The sequence below is a fragment of the Lithobates pipiens genome, unplaced genomic scaffold (assembly GCF_037356315.1).
Source record: "Lithobates pipiens isolate NorthernLeopardFrog02 unplaced genomic scaffold, aLitPip1_a1.2 Scaffold_16, whole genome shotgun sequence".
In the NCBI taxonomy this organism is placed as follows: domain Eukaryota; kingdom Metazoa; phylum Chordata; class Amphibia; order Anura; family Ranidae; genus Lithobates; species Lithobates pipiens.
The window spans coordinates 118,927,432-118,939,534 of record NW_027507748.1 but is presented as its reverse complement, the minus strand read 5'-3'; the positions used below and the strand labels follow the sequence as shown (position 1 = coordinate 118,939,534).

The 12,103-nt window shown below is 46.3% G+C and overlaps 1 protein-coding gene across 3 annotated transcripts in view; it reads left to right on the top strand.

Moving 5' to 3' along the window:
* Positions 1-12,103, top strand: part of TP53I13 (tumor protein p53 inducible protein 13) — a 92,666-nt gene that overhangs the window by 65,591 nt on the left and 14,972 nt on the right. For all 3 annotated transcript variants that reach the window (XM_077480359.1, XM_077480358.1, XM_077480360.1), the window contains 2 exons: positions 24-224; positions 9,794-10,670. In XM_077480359.1, coding sequence (XP_077336485.1) covers positions 24-224; positions 9,794-10,670 — 1,078 coding nt within the window. The remainder of the gene's footprint in view (positions 1-23; positions 225-9,793; positions 10,671-12,103) is intronic.

Below are 12,103 nucleotides of genomic sequence, written 5' to 3'. Positions count from 1 at the left end.
TGTCTTTTTATTAATTTTTTTAGCCCATTGCCCTGGTCACTTGGTGCTCCACTCTGGAGATGTCTCGCATGAATATGACTGAGATAAGGTATTGGCTGAAAGAAAATATTCCCCATGAACATCAGTATGAGACAGCACAAGTTGGAGCCTACCAACATTTACTGATCAGGCCGTCCTTAATTTCAACAGACCGTGCAGATCTCTGTGGTGAAAGGGATTTTCAGGTAAACCATATCATTTGACGTTGCACTGAAATACATGTTTTGACATTTGGTTTCTGAAATTGGAATCTGTCATTTTAAAATGCATACCTTTATATACCCAATAGCATTTTTCAGGATTTTTTCAACCAGAAATCCCTTACTTATTAGTAATTTTAATCTAATAACCACTTCCGTCCCGGGAGGATTTACCCACTTACTGACCAGGCCATTTTTTGCGATGCAGCACTGCCTCGCTTTAACTAAAATTGCTTGGTCGTGCGACACTGTACCCAAACAAAATTGATGTCCTTTTTTCCCACAAATGGAGTTTTCTTTTTGTGGCATATGATCCTCTGTGGTTTTTGCACTAATAAACAAAAAAGAGCAACAATTTTGAAAAAAAAAAAAAATTTTTTCTTATATTCACCGACCTACACAGCTCCTCTTAGCCATTGGGTTGTTTGACCTATTACTAGGAGATACTAAGCATTAGTTGTAACACAACACTCAGAACTCTTAGTCCTGCCCAGGGAGCGGTCCCTTGGACAACAACCCTCCAGTCTGCCAGACAGACCTCAGTTTTATTTTGCCTAGTGAAGAAGGACCTATGAACCCTGTGGGCCCATCGGTCCGTGCTTTTTTTATGTAGAAGCGTGATTTTTGCGCAAGATGAATAATCCTTTGATCTACTATCAACAGCCGGCTGGGTGACAGGCTGGATACCCTTATCTTTGTAGTCTCCCCAGCCTGGCCATCGAGCGTGTGCAGACCAGAGCTCCGCGCTGGCTTCGGCCACGAAGAAACCTCAGCTCCAGAGGTGGTCGGTGAGCTTTTATGCTCCAGGGCGCACATATGATGAGCGCAGGCTACTGATGTCTGCGTCAGTGTGCTGAGGCCAGCAGCCACCCTGTACTGATCAGAGAGTGGGTCTGTAATGGAATGTCTCCCAGCTCTTCAGGATTGGTAAGTACAGCTCTCCCTGTCTCGGTGGGGCTGAGCAGCTGGGCATTCCCTGGGAGGTCGATTCGGGGGTCCCTCACCTCCCTCTTCTCTCCCTGTTCTTATCCTCCCCCCCCCGTGGGGGATGCTGCAGGTGGCTGCTGAGCGGTGTGTGTGTGCCTATGCAGGGGCTCTCTGGGGGGCTCTCACCTGGGTTGGGGGGGGGGGGGCTGCACTGCCTAGCAGTGTCCTGGGTCCTGTTATTCATGCCCCTGGAAGGCATCTGTGAGGTTTTGCTGATGTCTTGTATGGCGTTGTATTCACTGCCATAGTTTTTTCTTCCTGTACCTCATGGAGCTGCTGGCGGCCATTTTAGGTGTGGAGGGCAGCATGCTTTCCTGGGCTTCAGCGGCCATTTTCCTAGTGATCCCCTATACAGGACACTGTTGGCCATTTTCTGGAAGCCTGAACACGTTTTTTCAGTATTTCTCTAGCAGCAGCATGTGCTCATGTGCTCGCACAGCCATTTTCCCTGTGTTTTATGTCTTTGTACTGGACGCTGGGTGGCATTTTATTGAAGCCTGAGCACATTTCAGAGCAGTTTGGCGCTATTTGCAGTGGCTGCCACCGACACAGCTTTTGTTTCCTCTGCACCTGGGAGCCCACAGGGACTACAGGCACTGCTCGTGGGATAGCGCAGAACTCCTCAGGGAGGCGAGTCCAGCAGGAAAGAGCCCCTCAGCCAGGGTGGGACTGTCACTGTCTTAAGTCCCATTTGGGTGGCAGACAGGTTAGGGTCAGCATGGCTTCAGAAACTGGTGTTTCTTCCCCCGAAATCCAGGCAATTGCAACCGGGTCACCTGGACACTGCGCATTGCCCATGGACACCCTGACGGCGGTCCACAATTCGTTTGTTGCCAATATGGAGGTGCTGCGTTCGAAGAAAGGTGCACTAAAGCGGCCCCAGCTACCCCCCCCCCCTGTCTTCTGGGGAGAGTTCTGTCCGTGCTCGACAAAGCACTTGTTGGAGCACTTATCACAGCTGTGCGTGATACCCTGAAGATTCAGGAGCCAGCAGATCCCTCTGCTGATGTACCGGTCCCTTTTGGGTCCTGCAAGCCAGCACATTCACCTAAGGTGTTCCCGTATCTGGCTTATTTTGACAAGTTCGTTTACAAGGAATGGGGTCGCCCGCAACGGACCTTTTTGGTCCCCAAATACATGGCGGTGCGTTACCCTTTTGAGGAGAGCCGTCTCAAAAAATGGTCGGCTCCTCCGGTCCTGGACCCCCCAGTATCCAGGTTAAATAAAGTAACCGCGATCCCGGTTGAGGGGACTACTGCATTCAAGGATCCCACGGACAGGAAGGCAGAGGCAGGGGCTCATTGCTTGTTTACGGTTGTGGGGTCAGCCGTGTGACCAGTACTGGCATCCGCACTTGTGTCGCAGACATTGACTGAGTGGGCAAAACATTTGCACAGCGAATTGGGAGAGCAACAGGCTTCTCTTGTCTGCGTGGAACTAGCAGACCAACTAGTGCAAGGCCTTAAGTACATCTGTGACGCGGCCCTGGATACTCTCCCTCCTGTTATCTAGGGCTTCAGTGTCAGCTGTGGTGCTGAGGCGCCTGATTTGGCTAAAATACTGGTCTGCTGACCAGGCATCCAAAAAAGCCCTGACAGATCTTCCCTTCCTTGGTGACCGGCTCTTTGGAGCCTCCTTGGATGACATTATTAAAAATGCCACCGGTGGTAAGAGTACCCTACTCCCCACAGGCCAGGAAGGCTAAGGAGCCACGCCGTAGGCAAGGGCCCTCGTTTTCCGCTCACAAACTGCTTTTTTGTCCGCCCGGAGCTTCGTCAAAACGTCCCCAGCCTGACAGGATGACCACAGACGGCCAAAAACCTCCCTGGAACCGCAAGCCTACCAAGCCTGCGAATAAAAGTGCTACCGCATGAAGGTTTGCTCCCACCCATGTCTCGGGTGGGGGGTCGCCTTCGGGAGTTTGCAGCCCGGTGGTCCTCTCGGTTATCCGACCAATGGGTCTGCAATCTTATTTCTACAGGCTACAAGATAGTTTCTCTCTTGGCCGGCAAACAGATTCTTCCCCTCCAGCATACCCGTGTCCCCGGCTCACCGGGAGGCCCTCTTGGGGGCAGTAAGAGACCTGCTGAATCGCGCGGTGGTTGTACCGGCTCTGGAATTGGAACGCTTCCAGGGATTCTACTCAAATCTGTTTGTGGTTCCCAAGAAGGAAGCGGTACGTCCAATCTTGGACTTAAAAGCCCTCAATCACTTTGTGAAAGTGCAAAGGTTCAGAATGGAATCAGTTCGCTCAGTAGTCGCTGCACTCCATCAAGAGGACTCCCTGGCATCCTTAGACATCCAGGATGCGCACCTGCACATACCCATATGCCTTCGGCATCAAAAATTTCTGCGGTTTGCAGTCGGGGAAGTCCACTACCAGTTTGTGGCTCTTCCTTTTGGTCTGGCATCAGCCCCCCGACGGAATTAGAGGAGGATGTGGCGATCACCATGCAGACCCTGCAAGAATTTGGGTGGCTGTTGAACCTAAAGAAGTCGTTGATTGTACCAACCCAGCATCTGGAGTACCTAGGCTTGCTGCTGGACTCCATGGAAGCGCAAGTGTTTCTCCCTTCAGACAAACGGCAGACTCTCAGATCAGCGGTAAAACTGCTTATGAACCACAAGTGGTCATCGCTCCGCTTTTGCATGCGAGTACTGGGACTTGTGGTAGCATCCTTTAGAGGCAGTACCTTATGCCCAGTTCCACACCAGAGTACTGCAGAAGGAGATTTTGACAAAATGGGACAAATCTCAGTTGTCCCTGGATCAACAGATCCGAGTGAGCCACTCAGAGACTCACTGATCTGGTGGTTGAGGTCCCCGGTGATTCAGTCCGGAAAATCGTTCCTACCTCCCTGAAGTGAACAGTGATCACAATGGGCGCCAGTCTATCCAGCTGGGGTGGAGTGATGGGGGTTCAGTCGGCTCAGGGCCTCTGGTCGATGGAAGAATCCAAGTTGGCGATCAATCTGCTTGAATTGAGAGCAATCAGGCTGTGCCTCTTCACACATCGATGAGACTGCAAGGGCGTCCGATCAGGATACAGTCAGACAACGCCACTGCGGTGGCATACGTCAATCACCAAGGGGGAACAAGAATCTCAGCCGCTGCATGGGAGATCACTCGCATACTTCAGTGGGCAGAGCGTCACGTACCGGCCCTGGCGGCCATTTACATCCTGGGAGTGGAGAACTGGCAGGCGGACTATCTGAGTCGACAGATGCTGGACCCAGCAGAATGGGCATTGCATCCGGAGATATTCAGGTTACTGTGTCTGAAGTGGGACACACCAGACGTGGATGCCAAGATTCGTGTCCAGGACAAAGATCTGTGGGCAGACGCGCTGGTGGCTCCATGGGATCAGTACCAACTGATCTACGCTTTTCCTCCACTGAAACTGTTACCACGTATCTGAGAGTGGAAGCCGAGGGGATCCCAGTGATACTGGTTGCCCCAGATTGGCCTTAGCGTCCTTGGTACGCAGACCTGGTGCATCTGGTGGCAGACGCTCCCTGGCGACTGCAGTTGTCAGAGGACCTTCTGTTTCAAGGTCCGATTCTCCATCCTGCTTTACCATCGCTGGCTTTAACGGCATGGCTATTGAGAGCTAGGTGTTGAGGAACCGGGGTCTGTCAGACTCTGTGATCCAAACTATGTTAAGGGCACAAAAATGTTCTTCTCGGAAAATATACCATCGTACTTGGAAGGCCTGCATCTCGATGTGTGAGGAGAAAGAATGGTATTCACGCTCCTTTTCTATATCCAAGATCCTGCTGTTTCTTCAGCAAGGAGTAGACCAGAAATTGGCATTAAGCACCATTAAGGGGCAAATTTCAGCCTTGGCTGTCTTTTTTTCAGCGACCCCTGGCGTCTCACACCTTAGTGAGTACCTTCATTCAGGGGGTACGACATGTAGTCCCTCCGGTGTGTCCACCGTTGCCCCCGTGGGATTTGAACCTGGTGTTTGTCAGCGCTTCAAAAACCGCCGTTTGAAAATATCAGGGAGATTCCCCTGTTGACTCTTTCCCAGAAAGTGGTCTTTCTAGTGGCCATCACATCGGCCAAGAGGGTTTTGGAATTGGCGGCCTTGTCCTGTAAGTCGCCCTATCTGATTATCCACAAGGATAAGGTGGTGTTGCGTCCGCAACAGTCTTGTCTACCGAAAGTGGTCTCGGCTTTTCATATCAATGAGAACATTGTACTACCATCTCTGTGTCCTAAGCCAAAGTATCCTAAGGAGGTGGCCCTTCACACTCTGGATGTGGCTCTGAAGGTGTATTTGTCTGCAACGGCTCCCTTTCAGAAGTCAGATTCACTTTTTTTCGGTGGCTGGTCCCAAGAAAGGCATGGCGGTCTCGTCGGCCACCATTTCCAGGTGGATCAGACAGATTATAGTACAAGCCTACGCCTTGAAAGGGCAGGTCACGGCCCTTTCCAGTCACGGCCCACTCCACAAGGGCAAATGGAACGTCTTGGGCCTTCCAACATCAAGCGTCTGTCGCTCAGGTGTGTAAAGCGGCGACCTGGTCGTCTGTCCACACGTTTACCAAATTCTACAAGGTAGAAAAGATCAGTGCTTCGGCTGATGCCTGTTTTGGCCGCAAAGTTTTGCAGGCGGCCATATAGTTGCAATTGAATATGGAATATATATTTCCTTTTTTCATGGTTTTTCGATAAAAACACAGTACCGTTAAGTTAATGCTATAAAACATTTCCCCCCAAAAAAAGTAAAACAAATTTATTCACCAGTTTAGTCCAGTGTGTTATATATATATATATATATATATATATATATATATATATATATATATATATATATATAATAAAAAAAATCCCAATAAGCGTATATTGATTGGTTTGCACAAAATGTATAGTCTACAAAGTATAGATTTATGGCATTTTATTTATTTTTTACTAGTAATGATGGCGATCAGTGTTTGTTTTATTTTTATTTTTTTATTTTTTTTGCGGGACTGCGACATTGCAGTGGACAGATCGGACATCTAACTGATGTTTTTGACGCTTTTTTGGGAACCGTTAACATAATTACAGTAATCGGTGCTAAAAATATGCACTGTTATTTTAATAATGACACTGACAAGGAAGGGGTTAACATCAGGGGCGATCAAAGGATTCCCTGCAGGTGTTTTCTAACTGTATGGAGGACTGTGTGACTGGGGAAGTGCACAGATCCATTCTCTTGCTTAGCAGAAAGGCAGGATCTGTGTGAATCGCCCCTGTTAGAACGGAGATCTACCTTGTTTACACATGCAGATCCCCCATTCTGTCACTACGGGGAGCAATTGTGGGTGGCCGGCAAACAGAGTCCGCCAGACCCGCTGATTGGCTCCCCTGCTGGCACCCACAAAAGTGAGTTCCTGAGCGAACGTACACCTATGGCGATTTGCGGGATCGTGCCACCTTGCCGCAGTATAATGATGGAGGCTGATTGGCAAGTGGTTAATGACAACAACTTTATTGAAAATGAAACTGTTCCCAGACTATGGACATGAAATGAAAGTTGCAGGAATCTGGTCTCCTGCAGCAGCTGTTGCCATCTGAGCAGCTGGCTGCAGCCACAGCATCTTTGACAGGTTGGCACACACCACACGTAATTGCTGGCAGTGCAAACAGTCACGAATAGCTGTGGCCACCGACCTGTCCTTAACCTCCCTGGCGGTATGATTCAGTCTGGAATTAGGTGCTGAAAGCGGTACAATTATTTTGCATGGAAATCTGGCTTTTATTTTGTAGTCCTGTAATTCTTAGGAATAACGCTCTGAAATCTCTTCAAACCAGAGTCTAGCGGACATCCCGGGTATGATAAAGTTTATAATGTAATAAAGAATAATAAAAATTATTCAATAATGTAATCAAATCCAAAAAAAAATGAAAAAGGGACATGTTTTGGTTGCTATGGACAATCTCCAAATTACAAGCAGTAAAAAACAGTATTTATAATATAAAAGTGCATGCAGGGCATTGCACAGACCACTAGGGACAAAGGGGGGGTGTATTTTTTACTACAGCACTGTAATCTGTAAGATTACAGTGCTGTGTGTCTTTTGTGTCTTTTTACATTTTTGAATTTGCCGCCGTTCTCCGCTCCCGTGCGCCGTAACGTCGCAGGGAACGGAGCTCGGCGGCATTCGGCACTGTGAATCGAGCGCAGGACGGCTCGATCACACAGCGCGGCGGACATCGCTGGATCCAGGGGACAAGGTAAGTGACGTTACCTGTGTCCTCCCCTGCATCGAGCGGTGCAAGCCCGAGTCTGGCTCGGGGTTACCGCTATTGTAATGAAATTCCCAACCCGAGCCAGACTCGGGATTACCGCTAAGGAGGTTAAAGAGTATAAGCTCAGCTAGCCAATCACAGGTTGCAAAAACAGCTGCATGATTCTGCAGACTCCTACTACTTGCATTCACACGAGGCCAACTCGCCGGTGTAAACCTTGCCTAATGATTCAAGAGCGTAATTTCTTTTGCTTTCTAACACTTCAGAGAAATCGGCTGTGTATTTTCACAGACTGGTAGGTTGCCAATATTCTATTCTCTTTGCCCCTGTTGTAAATTTTGAAAATTAGTTTTTCTCCACAATTTTTATAGATGGACATGATTGAGGGCTTCATTTTAAAGTGCCTTTTCCTGCTCGTTCAGAATCTGTAAATGCATTGGTGTGCACAGGTTTTAGGACTGTAGATATCACTATATATATTTTAATTTTTAATAAATATTTAATATTTAAATTCACTTTTACTGCCTGACAGACATCCACAGAGATTGCCTGCCCCTTGGATGATACAGCAAGAGAAAAGCACATGTCGACCAGGTTTGGGCAAACTGTACAGTGCGTCCAGAAAGTATTCACAGTGCTTCACTTTTTAAAATTGCACTGATTACTGTAAAAATGTCACTGGCAGTGAAGGGGTTAACACTAGGGGGCAGGGGAGGGGTTAATGTGTACCCTATTTTGTGTTCTAACTGAAGGGGCATGGGACTAAGCAGGGAAACTAACAGATCGCTGTCCATACTCTGTCAGATCTGACAATTCCCTGCTCAGAGAACCAGCAACTGTGTGTTTACACACACAGCTGCCGGTCCTCCGTGTGCCCCGAGCGTACGTGTCCCCTAATGGGCATTTGTTACAGATGTAATATAACGGCGATTTGCGCAGCCGAACAATGCTGCCACAGTATAACTGCAGTGGCTGGTCGGCATGCGGTTAAAATCTTTGCAAATTTTATTAAAAATAAAAAAACAACAAAAAATCACATGTACATAGGGATTTACAGCCTTTGCTCAATACTTTGTTGAAGCACCTTTGGCACCAATTGCAGCCTCACGTATTTTTGAGTATGGTGCCACAAGCTTGGCAGAACTATTTGTGGGCAGTTTCTCCCATTCTTCTCTGCAGGACCTCTCAAGCTCCACCAGGTTGGATGGGGAGCATTGGTGCACATCCTTTTTCAGATCTTTCCAGAGATGTTCAATTGGATTCAAGTCTGGGCTCTGGCTGGGCCACTCAAGGACATTCACAGAGTTGTCCCATAGCCACTCCTAGGTTATTTTGGCTGTGTGCTTAGGGTTGTAGTCCTGTTGGTAGATGAACCTTTACCCCAGTCTGAGGTCCAGAGCGCTCTGGAGCAGGTTTTCATGAAGGATGTCTCTAGTCAGGATCAAGGGAAAGATGAATACAACAATGTACAGTCTCCCAGTTCCTGCCACTGAAGAACATCCCCCACAGCATGATGCTGTCACCGCCATGCTTCACTGTAGGGATTGTATTGGCCAAATGATGAGCGGTGCCTGGTTTCCTCTAGACATGGCGCTTGCCATTGAGGCCAAAGAGTTAAATCATTATTTCATCAGACATGAGAATTTTGTTTCTCATGGTCAGAGTCCTTCAGGTGCCTTTTTGGCAAGCTCCAGCCGGACTGTCCTGTTCCTTTTACTGAGGAGTGGCTTCCGTCTGGCCACTCTACCATACAGGCCTGATTGGTGGAGTGCTGCAGAGATGGTTGTTCTTCTGGAAGGTTCTCCTCTTTCCACAGAGAAAGGCCATTCTCCCCCGATCCCTCAGTCAAAGGCTTTACAATACTCATGTACATGGGATTTTTATAAAGTTACAAAGATTTCAAACAAACTTCTTTCATGTTGTCATTCTGGGATATTGCTTGTAGAATTTTGAGGAAAATAGTGACTTCAATTTGGCATTAGGGCTGTAACCTAACAAAATGTGGAAAAAGTGAATACTTTCCGGAGGTACTGTATGTATCCACTATGAGTTTTGACTGGTTGACTTCTAATATGACAACTTCAGTGCCGAAACTAAGGCACATTGGGGTATGTCCTAGATCAGCCACTGGAAATACATATTGGGTATAGTATTTTGCCTCAAACATTTGCCTACTGCTTTGTTTAGGACTAAGTAATAGGCTTTCTCATTGTTTGGCTGTTTAAGGAACTTTACTCATAGTAGGATATCTTTTGAGCAAATTGTTCTCTGTTGTGGGAAACTTGTATTCATAATACTATTATAAATTTTATCTGTAATACTTTCAGATGCTAAATCGTTTTCGGAGCCATAGAGGACGGTCAGTTTGGCATCTGTTGCGGAAAAGGAGAAGATCTGAGGTATTACCAACCTCTGTGATCCAAGATACAGCATCTTCACATATATCTACCAGAATTTCCTTTAGTACACTAGCTGGTCAACACATAGACAAAACCATTAGAAACCACAGTACAGTGTCACAGCCTGCAGGAACCAGTGGTTTATCCTCTTCTACCACCTCTGTTGTAGGCTTTATACATGACGCACACACTCAAAGTATAAAAGCTAGCATTCATAGTCAGGAGACCAAGTATAATGACAAGGACATGTCAAAGCTGCCAGTACAGAAGGTCATGCCTACCCCAGTAAACCAGTCTATTGTCTTACCTGATAATGTGACCCAACCTGTTGGGAGCAATGTATCTCAAGATACTGTTAAGGAACAGCCATCGCAGCATTTAGTCAAACCTGAAGACCACCCTGATGCCTCCCCACAGAAAGAGACTACCATAAACGTTGCACCAAGACTTGAAACCACTGAACAGTTGCATCATCAGCTTACTGATCCAAAGCTTTCATCGACTGCTGCTGAGAAGAAACAATCAGGTGAACAGAAGCAGGAATGCAACTGTCAGCGTGATGCAGTTGCCGAGTTGCCAGCCAAGGCCCAGACAAGGTTGAGTAACGGCCAACATAAGTTCAACGAGGGGTTTGTTTCTACTCCTCGAACGCAGGAGGCTACTTGGGCAGCGGCATCTCTCATCTTTCTCTTTTCCCTACTCACGTTTTCAATCTTGTACACCCAAATCTATAAGAAGTTCCGCAGGAGCCAGAGCCTGTACTGGTCATTGGGAAACCACTCTGAAGAGAAAGAAACTGTGTCATGTAAGTTTTCTCCTAGATTTTGGTGGATGATTTGTTGCTGAAAAATATACATCTGGTTTATTGAAAAACTTTTCTGCCAGTGGTAATTATAATGTGCACCTTGTTTGATTGAATCTGTGCAAACACAGCATGGTTAAAATTAACCTTTTAATGAAGGAAAAAGGGAGAATTAAATATCTGATCTCTCTTTAAAATTACTAGTTGCCTGGCTGATTTGTTTATCCGGTGTAAAACCACCTGAATCACTGACAGGGAACAAAGTACATTAGGATTAGAAAAGTTAAAGTTCTATATCATAGTTACATAGTAGGTGATGTTGAAAAAAGACACAAATCCATCAAGTCCAAACTATGTGTGTGATTATATGTCAGTATTACATTGTATATCCCTGTATGTTGCGTTCGTTCAGGTGCTTATCTAATAGTTTCTTGAAACTATCAATGCCCCACCCGCTGAGACCACCGCCCGTGGGAGGGGATTCCACACCCTTGCCACTCTTGCAGTAAAGAACCCTCCTATGTAGTTTAATGTTGAACCTCTTTTCTTCTAATTTCAATGAGTGGCCACAAGTCTTGCTAAACTTTCTTTTGTGAAAAAGTTTTATTCCTATTGTGGGGTCACCAATATGGTATTTGTATATTGAAATCCTATCCCCTCTCAAGCGTCTCTTCTCCAGAGAGAATAAGTTCAGTGCTCGCAACCTTTCCTCATAACTAATATCCTCCAGACCCTTTATTAGCTTTGTTGCCCTTCTTTTTACTTGCTCCATTTCCAGTACATCCTTCCTGAGGACTGGTGCCCAGAACTGGACAGCATACTCCAGGTACGGCCAGACCAGAGTCTTGTAGAGCGGGAGAATTATCATTTGATCTCTGGAGTTGATCCCACTTTTAATTCAATCTTATTTTATTCAGAAAAAAAGGATGAGAAAGAGAAGGTTAACAACACAAGCAGTAACAAGATACACCAACATTATGCTTCGTATATGCCTGAACAAAAACATGTCTATGGTACATATAAATGGATTGAAAGCATGTAAATAAGGCCTACCAGGAAACCGTTAATGAGACCAATCCATGTTTGGGGGAGAAGGGGAAAAGGAAACTAGAGAAGGAAAAAAAAAATATATATATATATATATATATATATATATATATATATATATATATATATATATATATGACACATACATACAGAAAGAGTAAAATAAATACATCGTATAAGCTAAAGAACCTTTCGTCTTCAGTACTGCCAGGGGGGTTCAAAGCTGACCCCTGCGCAGAACTCCGGACGAAATTATATAAAAATCTGCAGGAAAGATATTACGTAGGGTTCTTACACCAGTTCAGGAACACTAGATAAGTCGGAGCCATGGTACATTAGCTAGATGTATTCCTAGGGGTGTATGGAAATATATAAAAAAGAATCAGGGA